This window comes from Artibeus jamaicensis, unplaced genomic scaffold (assembly GCF_021234435.1).
Source record: "Artibeus jamaicensis isolate MK-2021 breed Jamaican fruit bat unplaced genomic scaffold, CSHL_Jam_final contig_475, whole genome shotgun sequence".
NCBI lineage: Eukaryota > Metazoa > Chordata > Mammalia > Chiroptera > Phyllostomidae > Artibeus > Artibeus jamaicensis.
In genome coordinates, this window is record NW_026521852.1 from 563216 (window position 1) to 580585 (window position 17370).

Sequence of the window (17370 nt, forward strand, 5' to 3'; positions counted from 1 at the left end):
AAAAAAAAAAGCAAACCAAAAGCCTTAATAATTAAAAACCAAAAATTGTTTAAAAAGAGGATTAGTAGTTAAAAGCACTGTTTAAAAAGAGGTGTTTTACAACGTTACATTTACTTAATACCCTGAGCTAGATATTGTCATTTTCAATGTCGACAAAACATTTTCAATATGTCAACAAAAACAAACATGGCCTAGGAAAACAAACATGGCCTAGGATGCTATATAATTCCGTTCAGATACAAATGAATAACATCCTCCTAGAATTTCCTGGAATCAACAGGAAAATAAAAAATCAAGTAATAGCATGCCTGTGATTAAATTATACAAGTATTCTTTGTTTCATGCATTCAATCTTGAAAGCCAATATAGAGAGAATTCCTAAGAAGACTTCCGCATATATAGTCTCCACATAGAAAAGGAAAAAATCAGTATGATAGTTTAATCCATTCAACTAATTAGAAGTATTTCTTCCCACTAACATGCATCATGAAAGACATGCTTCCACCAATGTGCAGAGTGTAAATTTTGGTTTGGCAACCAGTTGATCTCAGGCTTTAAACACTGTAATAATTGAGCTAATACCACACTTTTTACTAAGCAAATTTCCTCCCTTGCTCAGAACACTGAATTTTCTTCCAGTGAGGAAGTTCAAACTAAACATTCCCAGATGCACACAGCACCTTGATTTAGTTTTTTTCTAGGTAGTTTAAATACAATTATTACCTGGCTATAATACTATATTTCAACAATAGATGACATTATGTAATATGATGGGCTGCCTTTAGAAAATTTTCCAATGTTCAAGGTGAGTTTTAGGAAAATGAAATAGTTTTCTGCTATTGGCCAAAAGAACTGTTCACCTTGTCTGCCTCTGCCAACATTGGGTAAGTACTTTCTACCTGCTTGCAAAAATTAAAATCACTTTCTCACATGAGTACACACACAGCCCTACCCAGATGGTGCCTTCAGAAAATCATGGTCTCTAACCAACCCGGAGCCCATTGAAACCTCACCATCCTGTTCCTTCTCCCACTGTCTATACAACTTTTTAAAGACTTTCTCTGCTTCTCAAAATGCAGACTCTGGCATCTATACCTGTCAATTTTATTTCTCACATCCTCATTTCTAGGTTTACAAAATCATTTAAATTACTTTGAAAGTCATTAAGTGGCTTTCTTGTTTTTCAATGAATCCTAACATTTAAAAAAATGTTTTATTGAATCCTAACATTTTTTTCCTCAGTAATTCCAGTCACTCCGTCTATAACATCTAGAGCTAATGATCATTCTATCTGTGCTCCTTTCTGTCTGAAAGGCTCTTTGGTTTCGAGGAGCACAACTGCCTTGGTTTGCAGCTTGTCCAATGGCTAGTCTTCCTTCTCTGCCTGATGGGATAATGGGATGTTCCTAATGGTCTTTTCGGGAACTCTTGTTATTCATTCTGCAGACGCCCTGGGTGGGTAGGTAGACTCCCGCAACCTTGTTACCCCTGAGAAGAGCTGCCTCACAAATCCCCCTCCATCCTAGATCTTACATGGGGTGCTAGGTCTACATATTCAGTGCCACTTTACACAACTCCACTTGGAAAGTGTCATGCTGTCTTACATGACATAATGAATTTACCCTTTTGATTCTTCACATTCACACATACCCAGCAAACTAGTTATATTATTTCTGCAACTGAATGCCTGTTCATCCCTCTAGTTCTGTCCTTTACTTCTACAGCCACTGTCATTTATCTGGATTGTGACCTGTTTCCAGATAGGTCTCCTCACCTACCTTGGTACTATCCATTCAATTCATTTTTCATAAAGCTACCAGAGTAACATTGCTGACACAGTGACCAAGGACCTCCCAAGCCAGATACTTTTCAATGGATACCCAATGCCCTCAAGATAATATCTAAGGCTCCTTAGCACGGCTAAAGACTTTTACAGTACAATCTCTGACCTGAATCCTGCTTTCTCTTTCTTGCACAATACTGTCAAGCCATATTCAACCCCTTGTGTGCCCATTACATTACTTAAATTACTTTAGACTCCAGGCCTGCATGCATCATTTTACTTCAGTTTTGACCAGAGACCCTGTCAGTCTTCCTACCCACTTACCCTTCAGTTTCAGCCCAGGTGCCAAATCTTCCTTGAGGCTCTTGACATCTCTCACTCAAAATACTGGGATGTCATCATGACATCCCAGTACAGTTTTCATAGAACTTTTCATATTGTAATTCTTTATTTTTATTCCCTACAAGGCTGTCACCTCCCTGAGGCTCTCAGCTCACTGCTGCATTTCCAGTACCTAGTATCAGAGCTGACTGAGCACTGTTTACCACTTCTATACACTCAGATCAAAACTCAAATTCTTTACTATTCAGCCAACTTGTTCCAGAGATATCTGCAAATCCTAATCATTTTCTTCAGTTTTTGCCTGTATTTATTCCCCCCCCCACTATAGGTTAAGTTATAGATATTCCCTTTATGGCATTTTAAATTTCTTTCATGTCAAAATATTCATGTTTAGTTTAATATGAACCCATTCTCCACTACTGCTATTATTAGAAATGGTATTTGAACATTAGCAAAGGTGGACTCTAGGCCAGCACAGTTTTGGCACAAGCAGCCTGGTTCCAAAAGGAATAGGCCTGAGAGTCATCACAGCTGCAATGGAACAGCTTGATTTCAAGAATCAGGCAGAAGTGCTAACTGAGCCCTCTCAGACAAAACAAGGCCTTCACCAGAAAAGTATGAAGGCTTAATCAGATCTCCTTAATCAGAGGAAACACCTTTAAGGCTGACTTCTCATGTGTCAGTAATGGTGCTTATTTAAGTGCCAAATGTTATGTTGGAATGCAATTGTCAACACCCTTTGATGTAATTGAAGAGGCATTTTTACTTTGGCCCAGCAAGCTCAAAGGGGCCTGCACCCTAGCCAAGGGCATAACTGCTGACATTTCTACTGATAGCAGAGATGCTTTCAGAGTAGTTAATGATTTGGAATGCTGTGGAAGCAACATAATTTTCTTACTTCCAGCTGAAGAAAGTTCAGAGTGGCCCATATGTTCAGAAAATTTTAGATGCTACACCTTTACCTCCTGCTTTAGCTATTATTAAGATCTCGGGGCATTCTAAACTTGACTCTCTGGAAGCTGAAGGAAAATCTCCTTGCTGATACTTCCACAAGGAATGCTGTCCTTAAAAGGAGCCAAGGACAGTCAAACATCTGGTATGTTGAAAGGGGTACTTCCCCAAGTGGTAACTTATAAAAACTGCTATAGTGGCCCACTAACTGGCCTCAGGAAAAGGAAAACAAAATTGGGAAGGCTAGAACTGTTGATCTGATGAAAAGAGAAAGCTCTGGTTTGAGCCAAATAACAACCAGAGGCTCTAAAATTCCTACTCCTAACTACTGTACGGGCATTAAATCATTGGTCCGCTGACAGAATGATAGCATTTATGAATCAGTATTGGTAGGGAACTATTAACAAGGCCCCAAAAAGCACCTACTTGTCCAAAGTACAAACCAGGAAAGTCTGATCTAACTGCTCCCGGACATTTTGCAGTCCAGCAGATGATTTCCATACAGTTTTCCCATCTCATGTACATAAATATATTTCAGTCATGATCTGTATGTTTTCTCACTAGACTGAAGCTTTTCCTTACAGACAGGCTATGGCCTCTTCCACAGCTAAGTCCTTGTGGAAAATATTGTCCTGACACAGAAAACCCCTCCAGAACCCATAGGAATCAGGGAATCCATTTTACCAGTCAGGTGCTTTGACAGGTCTGTTCTCTGTGGCCAGGTTGACAACACTTTCACTGTGCTGACAGACTCAGGTTTAGTCAAATGCACTAACAACGTTAAGACTCAAATGGCTAAGTTTGCAGAAATCCTCTAAATACCTTGGCCAAGAGCACTGTGGCTGGTCCTTCTAAATCTCACATCCACCTCCTTTGGAATTTAAACTCTGAGATAGTCACAGAGAGCCCAATGCGCCTGATCCCTGCCTCTTTTGATCCACAGCTTAGGAAAGGAAATATACTTCAATATTCTAAAGGCCTAAATTCTTCTCTCAAAATTAACCATGTTCTATTAAAAAAAAAAGTCGTTTCATAGTGCATTCCAGGAAGAAGACCTTAAAGAACACACTGCGCCCTGGACACTTCATCTGTTGGGAAAGACACCTCCAGAAAGGCTCTTTTCAACTTCGCTACAAAGGCCCCTGTTAGGTTCCGCTAACCTACCCTTCCACTGCCAAACTGTAGGCAATAGACTCCATCACATGTTTAATAAAAGCAAGTGATCCTGACTGAGCCTGCATACCACCTGGCAACCTGCAGATAAAATTTCCCAAAACTGATGCAGAGCACGCCTGAGGCCTGTTCAGACCAGGCCAGTAAGGGGGCTTAAAATTCACCGAAGTCTCTATTTCACCTAGACTAATAACTGATCATGTATTCTTATCCAATTCATAGTCTCTGAGTTTGCAACCTACAGGCTATATTACTAAAACACTGTGTTCCAAACACAGTTTCTTTTGAAATAACAATAATATTTCATTGCTTCATCTTTGATTCCTGCATTGTGTCTTCCCAAACCTCTTATTTAATTCTTTCAGTTCTGAGCATCCTTTTCTCAGATTCACTATTCTAATATACCAACTGGAGATGGGTAATTCCTGAGATCTCCCCTTGCCCCACTTATCACTCAAATGTGATCACAACAGGTTTACAATTTATATGTTGTCCCTTGATGCCAGGAAGGACCTTTCCTGAGAAACATGTTTCTCAGGAAAGGTCCTTCCTGGCATCAAGGGACAAAAGGCCACTGAAATCAGAAAAACCTGACTCTTAATCAGAAATGATTTTGGAGAAATATCTTTATCCAAAGGGGGGGTATGTGAAACTTAATAAATAGAAACCTCATTTAAAATGGAGTCAGGAGCCCTTGCAGGTGTGGCTCAGTTGATTGGGCACATATATAGGTCATGGGTTCAATCCCTAGTTGGGGTGCATATGGGAGGCAACCAATTGATGTTTCTCTCTCTCCTCCCTCCCTAAACTCAAAAAACATATTTTGAAAAATAAAAGCAAATAAAATGGAGTCATAAAGCTAGAAAAGAAAACTCTCACACACATAATCAACACACACTAATGATACCATTAGACACCTTACCATGCATCTCCCACAGGAAGTGATACTATTTTGCTGCCTGATCACAAGAAAGATTCGTCTTTGCCTGTTAACAGCTTAGCCAAAGACACACTGCCATAACTCAAGCAATGAAAAGTCACTGTACCCCAAACTTTCAGTTCCCCTTCTTTCTTTCTCTGGACTTCTTAGTTTACCTTTAGACCACACATCCCAAAATGCCATTTTCTGTTGTTCCTGAATAAACCCATTCTGCTGGAGATGTATCTGGCTGCCTATTTGTTTAAGAAAAACAAGATTACGGATTGTTCCTCTTAGAAACAGGAGGAATTTTTCTCCTGAGCTCTAAGACCCAGCTGAATATTATATTTAACTTCCTGTTATTAATACTGATACAAGAGTATTGATACTGAGGCAAAGAATGGAGCATTTGGAACCACAGTGTGACAAGACAGGCAAGATCTCTGTATTCTCCTGGGGAGAGAACATAGTTCTGAAAGAGTAACTACAAGGTAGAGATGATTTGAACCAAATGTGTGTGTGTCTACATGAGATAAGGTGGCCACAGAAGGTTCCTCTGAGGGAGTAAGATCACAACTGAGTTTGAAGGGTAAGAAGGAGCCAATTATGCAAGAGGCAGCAGGAAATGTTCCCACACTGAGGGACGGCAAGTGCAGAAGTCCCAAAGCAGCAGAATTTGGCCTGTCTCATGAGCAGAAAAGTCTCCCCTTGACCAGTCATTTGTTAAATGCTGTCAGAGAATTATGCTCCTTCCCTCCAGAGCACCTGTCTGGGGTTATAACATACAAGTATTATGGTTTGGTTACTGTCTGCCAGTCCCAATAAATTTCAGTAAATATTGATTGACTGCCTATTGTGTGCCTGGCACTGGGGATCTAACAGTGAGCAAAACACAGTCCCTGTTTATGTTTGTGTGTGTGTATGCACAGGTGCAGGTGTAAACAGACAAATAATAAAAAAGGATCATGAAAATACAAATAGTTTGTTACTGCTCACCAGTGTATCTCCAGAACCAGCACAGGAATGGCACATTCATGGCAAATATTCATTGAATGAATTCTGCTCAGGACAGAACGAAGCATGCAAACTGTACATGTAACAGGATCCCCAAAATAACGTGGGTGTAGACATACACATGCATATAAGACAGCTGGAAATACACAACAGTATTCAGTGGTTGTCCTTTTGAGACAAAATAGTGAGAAGCTAGGAAAATTTTTTAGCAAGTGAAATAGGGAAACTGAGAGAGAGCCAAACACAGTGGCCAAGCAGTTTACAGTCAGGTGCAGACTGTCCCCAAGGCAAAGGCCCCAAGTGTCTGGCATGGGGCAAAATTAGTAAAATAAGGACTTCACCCCCAGGATAACCTTTCTGCCCTGGAGACAACATCTAGGCCTCAGCTGTATTTCAGCTCCAGACCCAGAAAAGCAGCAAAACCAGGTGGAAGACGCCAGAACCAACTGCAAGGACTAAAGACCTGCCCTGTCACTGACCAATCAGCAAAGACCATGACCCTAAAAAAAAAGCACACCTAGAGAACTGATGAATACAGAATATACCCTCCCCTGAGACCTCCACTAAGATTCCCACCTGCAAGAATAAGATAAAAAGCCTCAAGAAAAAGGATCCAGTGCACACTCTCCCTCTGCAGAGCAGCCTGAACCACTTCCTTTCCCTTCTTCTCCCCTCACTTCTTTCTTCACAGGTGCATGTCTTCTAAACGCTCAGGCAATGGGCAGCTGGCAGCTTGTCCCAGGCTGATCCCCTGAACCTGTCCCAAAGGCCCTGGTTCTGACTTCCAGTGAACTAAGACAGCCACGCCTAGGCTCTCCTATTGCTTCTTCTATGCTAAGCCCTTCCTTGTGTTTCATTGTCCTCAGCTTTAATAAATGTATCCTCACAGTCACCTGGACTCTTGTCATAAAAATCTTTCCTACACAAAGTCAAGAACCCACACACTACATCTGGCCATAGGCAGACCCCCTCAGGGCCAGGTGACACTTCGTGTATATTTTATACAATAAGCATGTTGTGTCTTTTTAGCAATATAAAGTACTTATTCCATTCAATGAAAAACAAATCAAATTTATAGTGAATAAACCTTCAGCCTTAGTTTATGACCTGTAGGGGAAAACCATATTAACATTATTTGTTGTCTGTTTCTTAGGATACCAATGTTTCTTAGGTTACTTCACATGTCCTCTCAAAAATGACTTAACCTAATGAAAAAAAAAAAGGTCAAAAAAGCCATTTGGTAATTGAATGGGACAACTGAGTATACTCGATGGGAACAAGATGACCACGGGGGGGGGGGGCGCAACAGCCTGCAAATTAATACTATGAATTTAGGCAACAAGGAGCCTGTTAACTTTAAACACAAAAGCACTGGGCACGCTTCCAAAACTGCATCTCTCACTTAAGGGCTCAGTATGCGCTCCTCAGTACCCATATAAAGGAAGCAGTGAGCTTTCTTGCCCCAAACTCAGCACAGATACCCTGGCCACTTCCGTAAGGCACAAAACAGCTAATACCCGGCCCTAGCTGCGGCACCCACTACACAGCCCAGTGGGGTACAAACACCCCACTCATCAAAACACCTCCCCGCCTAGGAAACACTGCAAACACTTCCCACCATGAGTCCCTAGCAATATCCCCATGCATCTGGGCACCCAAGATAAAGCCGTCACTTTGAGCACCGGGTTTGCACTTCCTATTCCGCATCGCTCGGCCTGAAACACCTGCAAGCTTTTGCTTGGCCCAGGGCAAATACTAGCCGCGTGCAGCACCCTGCAAGGCTCAATGTCGATCACGAAACAACCTTCACCGCTGGCAATGCAGAGTCCCCAGTCCCCTGGAATCGTGCACAGCACAACCCGGAGGAGCTCTGGCCACGCCGTCACACCAACTCCGCATCACATGGGTCGACCAAGCCCTGCGTCTCCTACAGGACCCAACAAGCAAACCCTTCCCCGCCTTCGGCTCCAATCGGTCTACTGCAGACCTGCTGCAGTTCGACTCCGGAGGGTACCTCTTCAGGCCCTTACCGGTGGATGTGGGTAGCAGGAACACTAGTACCATTAGGAAGATCCCAACAAAGCTCCAAGAAGAAAAGGAACTCTCGGGGCGGCGGGCAGATGTCGTTCGAGACCGGCAATAAGCCGTCATTTTCCGGGAGGTTAGCAGGAAACGTGAGGAACGGTCAGCACCCCACCAAACGTCAGACTCGCGGCAGCTTAAGTGCGGAACCCTGCTGGTGTACAGCCTGGGCGACGCCCAAGAGGAAGTGACGGCTAACTGGAATCGGGCGGAGGCCAAAGGCGGCCTGCTAGGCGGGGCTTCGGTGCTGGGTTCTTGCCTCGGTGGGGGAGGGGGGAACAGGGCGTGGCCTGGACGGGAACTAAACCAATCAGCTTCGTCAGAAGCTCGGGCTCCGCCCACGCTCCCTGGGACAGACCGCTTACCTAGGCGGAAGCACCGACGCAGTTTGCGGGAAGTGGTGTCTCACGCCGGAATCTCGAAATATACTGTAACCGCCCTACTCAGGAAGGGCGAGGAGAGAACCAGAGCTGGTCTAGCCCAGTTTGCGCTATTTCCGGAGCCCTAGATAGAAGAATAAAGCGCACCGACACAAAAATAGAAACCCCGAAACTTGGACAGAGGTTTGCATAGGGGCTCACGTCTTTCAAGTCTCCATTTTTGTCTTGGGGCCTCCAGACTGTCAGTAGTGCCAGGGCCCATGGTCAACGTTTGGCATTAATTAGGCATTATTAGGGACAATACTTGAGATTTCCTTGGCTGAACGTGTGCTACTGAATCCTCTCAAGGCCAGCTATATTTCAAAATCACAAAGGTGGTTTGGCCACTGCACCGCCAATCCCAATGTAAATGACTTTGACCCTACTTCTCTGAGAGAAACCCTGGGAAGGTAAATTAATAACCTGGCCATAAGCATATGAAGCCTTGCCCTTGAGCAACTTTTGTTGAAGAGGAAATATACATGAATGAAAACGGTGAGGACAAGTTAATGCTTAATTCTTGGAAACAATGCCATTGTTGTTGGAATAGGTAGGGATTTATAGGATTTATAATAATAGGGAGAATTTTTCTGATGCAATGGCCTCTCAATGCTAAAAGTATAAGAATGAGCAAGATTTATTTGTTGAATTGTGAGTAAACCTGTATGACTAATAAAAGGCTAACTTGGCCAGTATTAAAAGAACAAACAAAAAGTTAACAATTTCTTCCTACTAGTTGCAAAGAATACAAATGTCAACAATATGAGTAAATATTGGGAGGACCAGCACCCTCAAAAGTTTAGTTTTTAACATAACTTTGTCAAGTGTTTTTGATGTTTCAAAATGCACATGACTTTTATAACAAGAGTTCCACATAAAATTCATCCCACAGAGGTTATCAGACCTGTGAGCAAAGATGTGCAATTCTGGAAAAAATATAATATCTTAAGTGTCTAGCAAAAGTGTAAGAAATTTTTGCTAGGTGACTAATGGGATAGAAATCTATGCAGTAAGCAATGTAAAAAAACATTGATATGAGAAACTATGCTCTAATCTTAAGTGAAAAGAGCAAATTCCAAATCAGTACTTTTGGCATTTCTTTTATAAAACAAGAGTAGTTTATTGATACACATAAGGAGAGATTAGTTGGAAATATACCAAAATAACTAATAGTTCATAGGATCATGCATATTTCATTTTTTGTGCTTTTTGGTTTTCTGTATTGACCACATTACATGTGAAATCAGGTAAATAAAACAATTTAATAACCCAACTTTTATATCAGCGTCTACTTTGTTCACAGAATGATGATAGAAACTATCACAAAGCATTAAGGAATGAGAGGATGGTGAGGAAATGGAAGATCTCAGTACAAATTGCAAATGCATCTTCTGGGATTACAGAACTTTATATGTATTTAAACAATTCTGCATCTGAAATGTACTGAAGACTTTCAGAGTTCAACAAATCATGGTATTTCCCCAACCAACACAATGTTTGGATTTTCAGCTGAGCAAAATGACAGGTAAGTGGAATTGTATAAAATAAAGACCTTAGAATCTTGGATTATTAAGTCCAGACACTCCATGATGACACTTACTTGGAGGAAGTATATTTAAGGTAATAAATAGGGAACTCAATGAAGTGGAATTATCATTTTTCTTAATTATCACAGGTATGAAGGAGTGATGTAACAGAAATGTTCTGTTGTGGTGGTAGTAGGGTGCACTCCACCCACAGAGTGCCCCCTGCTGCCATGGATGAGAATGAGTCTACCAAGACATCATCTGCTTGGGGAGGAAAGGCTGACCAGTCTCTCAGAGAAAGGCGTCAAGCCCCTCTCTCGGTGGGCTTTTATTGAGTTTAGCTTGCATAGAGATGCATATCAAAGAAAGGAGGTATGGTTTACAGATAACATTTCTGAGATCACAGGCGTCCTTTTGAGACAGGGTGATGCCAATTGGTCATAAAACCTTGGGAAACAAAGTTATTTTGTGCTTGGACCCTTAACATCTAAATTGAGGATATTCTTAGCAAACCAGTTTCATGGGACTTTATGCATTCTTTCTTAGGCCTGATCGCCCCCACTGGGAACTGCCAGTTCTGGCACAGGGCTACACCCCCCTTCAGCACTGTTCCAGGCCTGGATCAGGTGGAGGAAGCAAGGCAGGCAAGAGATTGTGAGACTTTTTACAGATAGAATGAGGACTAAGGCTATGATAAAGCCGAGAGGAGAGATCTTTTGTTCCTTCTCCACAGTCCCTTAAGCCCTTCCCTGATGGCCCTTCATGACCATGTTTGTCTTAGGTTGTTTCTTTCTTGAGGAATCTTACTGTACTATCCAGCCATTCTCCAGGGGCCAAGCAGGGTGAAGTAAAGGGGGCAGAGGGTGTGCCCCTGCTGGGAGGATAAGTTTTGTCTCCTAGTGGCTTATGGTCCCAAGGTCCCCTAATCATGGGTTTTTTTCCCCTGTCGGTGGGGTTACAGCTTCTGAAACCAGGCAGGACAGTTCCCAACATTCTGTGGCTCAATGTTGGCACTTATTTGTGAAAACAGAGGATCTATTCTATACAGCCATCTTTATACCATATTATATGTCAATTGTAGCTCAGTAAAGAGGGAAATTTTTTTTTCTCTCTATTTCTAGGCTTGGAAGTAAGTTTCTTCTTCTTTTTTTTTTTTTTCCATGAGAAAATTTAACTGAGAAAAAAATATGGCTAGTGTTTGGTTTTCTAGTTACAGGTATTAGATTAGATTCAGTGATTGGGGTTTTACACAAACTTCCTCCCAATCAGTGCAATTTCTATTTCTTGGAATCATCAAACCATTCTTAATATAATTGATGGTATTCTTGTTGATTTATTTGACTTATTTTGAGTTGACTCAACTGGGGCTCCATATATGTTCTGAATATTTTGCTGGACAAGCTTCATGAGGGAGAGATGGTTTTAATCCACTGGCTTTTTCTCCACTGCTCAGACACTTCTAGGCCTATAGTAGATGTATAATAAATATGTATTAATTAATAAATTAAATAGGTGTTGCTGTCAAGTGATTTAACATGTTTCTGCCCATTCTCCATGTGCATGGATTTACCAAATGCTGGGGAAGGTCTGAGAGATTTTAATTGCAATAATAATTAGACACTAAGAACAAAGCTGGATTTGTCTTTAAATGGAATGAACTACAACTATCTGCACAGAAAACCCTCATAAATCAGGCAAGTAAGCCAGCCCTTGAAGTGCAGTTAATATCTATCCCTTATTTCTGAGATCACTTTGGTTACTGAGTTCATGGAAGGGTATTGACAGTGAACTTTCTAAAGTTTAATAGAAATAGAACTCAATAGAGTCAAGGCTCTGAGTGAAGTAGGGGAGTAAACACTAGTAGTTCCTCCAATTTTTCCTAAAGATGTTGTCAAACTGCCAAAAGAAAATGAGAAGAGAATGGAAAATATGCATGTTTGCAGGCCAGGTTTTGAACTGTGTGGGAGATCATCTTTAAGGCTTTATGAACTCAGGTAAGTGTGTGTGGATGCCATTAAACAGAGGCCAACTAGTTTAAAGTAAAACAATGTTAGATGATTCTTTGCCTCCTAATTTGGTATATTTACATTATGCTTTTCGGAGGTGAGGGTAGCAACATGAGTGGACCAGAGAGCTCTCAGAGAAGGCCTTCCACTGCCCTGGTGAAATACAACTTAGGTGTTTATGAAAACTTGAAAGAGAATGGCTAGACAGAAGATACACTATCTTTTTTGATGTTGGCCCTGGGAGCCATGCCTCCTCTGTTTGTACCTGGTAAGCATCTGCCTACCAATAGCTGTTACCAGCAAGAGCGTTACTATGGCATACCACACCAAGGCAGGTATTCTGAAACCAATCAAATACAGGAAGGAGAGCATTTCTCAGAAGGAATGTATTTTCTTTTAGTTTCCTGTTGGTTTTTGATGGCTTTAAAAAGTATATATATTACAAAGCATATTCCATAAGTAGATTTGCAAAGATAAAACCTTTTATTCCTTCTTATCATAATGGTGCATATACAATATTTCATTTAAGCTTCATAGACTGTATACATATCAGAGGTGTACAAAAAGGTGAACAAAACATGGTTAGGATACTATCTCTAGAAAGAGCTTCAGACAGCAATTTATTCAGCCCCTGCTGTTCAGATAAAAAAAATGTAAGGCCAGAGGTTAACAGAATTGCTCAATAACGTAAGCTAACTTAGGCAATATGGTATTTTATGCATAGTTGGTATATGCAGTACCCATAGATAACTGATGTAATTGGAATGAGGTCTCATTGATTTCTTGCAATTAAAAAGTCATAGACATTAGATATTTGTTAACCACATTGTCACTGATTTAATTCCAGGGGAAAAACATGCATTTTTTTTCCTCCATATGGAGAATTTCAATTCCAAAAAAGGCCAGTTACTAAACAATTAATTTTTCGTTTTTAAAAAGTTTGTTCTTCGGTAACCCAAGAAAAAATAAAGATTTCTTAAAGTTCTGACTAAGCAAAACCATTGAGCATATTTTCATATATTTGTGGGCTACTCACATTTCTTTTTTTGGTGATTTGGTTGTATGTCCTTTGTCTGCTTTGAGGGAAGTGAGGGAGAATTGATCCTTTAATTTTTTAAACCTTAATTTGTGATACGAGTTGCATTTTCCCCTCCCAGTTTGTCAATTGACTTGACTTATGCTGCTTTTTTTCTATCTCGCATGATTTTAAATTGAATTTTGAGTTGGCATCCAGCTCACTATTTATTTTCTTAAGGTGTGACAGAACACACTTCTAAGCAACTATTTAAACCAGAATTGCACAGAAGTTAGCAGTGGTTCTATACATATCTATTTTAAAATATTCAGAAAGATTCTTAGATTTTCTAGAGCTAATCAGCGTGGCCCATAATTTAACACCAAATGAATTTTTGATTTATAAGGATGTGGATTTTTTAGACTCTAGGGCTACTTATTGAGAATGTGTCAATATATGTTTATTAACTTGATAAGTTCCTAAAATACATGCTTTCTTAGTTAATTTAGCAATTCTGAATTCATTTAAAAGTAAGCTAGTTGTTTTATAATAAAGTTATTCTTTTCTTTAAAATTTAGTATAATTTATATACATAACAATGTACAAGTTGTTTTTGAAATACAGCTTAGGATATATCCAAACCTTAATTTTTCCAGATAGTTTTCAAAATAATCTTGACTTGTTTTTCTTATAATCACTTAATGCCCTCTTAATAAATGGAAATTACTCTTTTTTGAGAAAGTGAAAACAAATATGGCATACATTTTTCTCCAATCAGTCTAAAAGGAGTGGATTTTGCACTATAAAAGAAAAAGAAGATATTTAAGAAAGACACATGTCTGTAAAAAATAAACAAACAACATAGAAACCGAGTTATAAAGGGAACAGACTGAGAGTTGGCAGAGGTGAGGGGGACTGGGAGCCTGGGTGAAAAACGGTGGAAGGATTAAGAAGTACAGATTGGTCATTGTAGAATAGTCGCAGAGACTCACTTTACAGCATGAGGAGTGTAGTCCGTGGTATCATAGTAACTATATGTGCGGCCAGGTGGGTACTTGAAATATCGGGGGGACCACTCTGTAAAGTACATGGATTGTCTAACCACTATGCTGTATATCTGAAGCGAATACAGAATAATATTCAATGGAAACTGTAATTGAAAAATGAAAAAAAAGACCACAAACATATAAAAAGATTAGCAAAAAGTGAGTTAAAATGTTAGAAGTAGTTATCACTGGGTAGTATAATTAAATGTGACTTATTTGCTTTTTACATATTCCTCCTTATTTTCCAAATTCTTAATGAACCCGTTCCATATTATAAACATTTGAAGAAAAGAAAAATTACAAGCTTGTAAATAGAAATTCTAGGCAACACTTCTTTTGAGTAATTGACACTACTTATATATTCTAAGTGCAGTGTTTCCACCGACCAGACGCTGTGTGCTTTCAGCACAAAGAAGGAAGACGGAGGAGTGACAGTGTCCAAACTAAGAGGATGGAGCTTCCTGAGATATCGGGAGAGCTTCAGCATCTTCAAGTGCGCAAGTCTGCATCTCTGTGAAGTCACTTCAGTGGTTTTATGAGTCTTGGATCTTTTTCTGTTGAAATGAATTGGCTCCTTTCCAACAATCATTTTAATTTGAGAAGTTCTGTAGCTTTAAGTACTTTGTCAAGGAAGGACACTGAAGTAACAGGAATTTTCTTACTGAGATGGCAATGGTGTATGTTTCTATGCAGTTTTTAATGATGAGGAAAATGGTTTTCATTTGGTGAAAGAGAAACAAGGTTCAATATTATACAGTCAACATAATCTCCAGGTTTAACCCTGTAAATGTAAAATAATATACAATGAAGCTTAAAGAATACTAACTACTTGCCGGGGGAAGCTATTGCTGGTAATTTTTATGGTTTTTTTTTTTTTAGTTTTCAATGATAAGCACAAATTACTTTAAAAGAAAATAGTTTATCTAAAAATTGAAATAAACAGGAAGTGCTGTGAGTTCCAAAGAACTCAGTCCGCTTTGGACTGGAGTTATTTGGGAGAGTTTCTTGGGTGGGTGAATCCTGAGCTGGGTTAATGCAACTTAGATTGTAAAAAAGGTGGAAATGTGCTTTCAGCAGGTAACCTGGCAGGAATAAGGTGAAACAAATTTATATTTTAAGCGGTCTTCTGGAATATTTTTAAATAAAATTTTTTAAAGACAAGCATTGCCTTCACAGTCTGATTATTCAGTCTGTTTATGTTTGGTTGCAGCATGACTGCTATAAACTATTTTTGTACAACTTTTCTATCAAAGTACCCTAATAGTAGAGAAAAACAAATCCATCACTCCAAGAGCCTTGGAAGCAAGCCTTGGAGGCTAACGCTAAGCATCCCAGAAGACAAAACATTCTGTGACTTATTTTATCTTATAATTTCCCACACTATTTGCCTTCTGCTCCCTTATAATGTATTTGTGTTAATATAGAAATAATGATATTTTTCCTTCAAACTATTGGAAAAAGTTAAAAAAAATTTCCTAAGTGACCATGCCATTTTCACTCATGACTTCATTATCTTCCTGCTCTACTGACCACATATTCCCCAGACATATGTAAATGACCATTTGAGAAGGATCCAGGTAAATGATCATTAAATCCTCAAAAAGTTAATTACCAGTTCTGAATTTTTAAAAAGTCAATACACATTTTGTTTGCTTCCATAGTCATAAAAAACAAGCCCATGGATAAAAGCAAAGTGAGTATAAACCTAATCATTTACATTTTTTGGTTGGTTTGTTTAGAAGAATGTGAATGACCTGTACCTTAGTTAACTATAAATGCCTCTCTTAGCCCCTTACCTTTTCCTGTGCATACTTCCACTATCTTCTGTTCAATTAAGGATTTCTGATGTGTGGGTAAATATAATGTGCCAGGTTTAGATTAGTACATATTGATATGAAAACAAATAGGACAGAAGAAAAGGAAATGCCCTGAAAGAAAAGGTGGTGTTTAGGGCTTTTGGTGCTATTGGTTCTGAAAATGCCCTGAGGATCTTATGGATAGAAAATATTAAGACTCCAAGGCAAAGCCAGAGTAAGGAAGGGCCAAATAAATTGCTCTATGTAATGAACAAAAATGGGAATGTTTTGGTTGTGTGTGCTTTGCAGCCTCTGGATCTCTGGCTTCTATTCAACTCTGCTGTTGTAGTGTGAAAGCAGCCATAGATGACAGGTAAATGAAAGGGTGTGGCTCTGTTCCAGTAAAACTTTTGTTACAAAACAGTTACTTTTTAGTGCGGTAATTTTTATTATTCACTTCTATGTTGTGTGCCACTTTGGGTTGTAGTGTCATTTCCCAACACACCTTTAGCAATCAGCTGGGCATTTACTACTCAACAGCGTGGGGGCAGGGCTACTTGAGTAGGTGGAATGAAGGGATAAGACATGGTAAACAAGCTCAAGAGGAGGAGGACAGATAGGAGAGAGCCGTCCTAGGAGATCAGGTGAGGGACAGAAGTCAGTGAAAGTGGGAAAGCAAGGGAAGAGGTGAAGAGAAAGTCTCCACGAAGATCCCACACACTTATTGGAAGCTGGGGGAGTTTGAGGCACACCCAAGTGGCAAACACTTTGTGTTCCACAAGGAAAAGTAGAGATTTCTACATCTCAAAGGTTCATGGCATAAATGTGCAAAACTACAGGAACACTTTGAAAAGCAGTGCCTGTGCACAGCACTGACAGAGTCCTCACCCCAGATCACAGAGACAACAGTTATCCAAAGAAAGCAACAGCAATGGTGTTTCCAGCTCCTGGATACTTCTGAACGTCTTTGGTATCAGTGACCTACCTGGTGCAACATTAGATTTAAATCCTGTTTCCATCTTCCATATTTGAGTTCTTGAAAACATTTGGACTTAATTTGAATGTTAGGTACCTGCTATGTTCCTGATTTGTTTGCACACTTTGTGCATGATCACAGCTGCCTTCTTGGGGATGTAAATGGATATTCACGTCTTCAGATTTTTCATCTCTGCTAATCAGCAGGAGAAAAAAAATAGAAAAAATAATTATGTACATTTTAGTTTTGAAAAAATTTTCATTAGTTTTTACTTTGAAATTTAGGGCACAATTTGCTTCATGTTTTTGAAATACTTGTAAGA

The 17370-nt window shown here is 39.8% G+C and overlaps 1 protein-coding gene and 1 long non-coding RNA gene across 7 annotated transcripts in view; one reads left to right on the forward strand and one right to left on the reverse strand.

Annotated features, from left to right (window-relative positions):
* The window catches only part of LOC119058026 (membrane cofactor protein-like), a 42367-nt gene extending 33909 nt beyond the window's left edge, over positions 1–8458 (reverse strand). For all 6 annotated transcript variants that reach the window (XM_053667969.1, XM_053667966.1, XM_053667964.1 and 3 more), the window contains exon 1: positions 8213–8458. In XM_053667969.1, the coding sequence (XP_053523944.1) occupies positions 8213–8333 (121 nt within the window). In that variant the 5' untranslated portion in view covers positions 8334–8458. The remainder of the gene's footprint in view (positions 1–8212) is intronic.
* Positions 8459–8662: 204 nt separating this feature from the next.
* Positions 8663–17370, forward strand: part of LOC119058030 (uncharacterized) — a 31398-nt gene continuing 22690 nt past the window's right edge. Inside the window, exons 1-2 of the long non-coding RNA XR_005084182.2 lie at positions 8663–9178; positions 9987–10208. This is a non-coding gene — a long non-coding RNA (uncharacterized LOC119058030). The remainder of the gene's footprint in view (positions 9179–9986; positions 10209–17370) is intronic.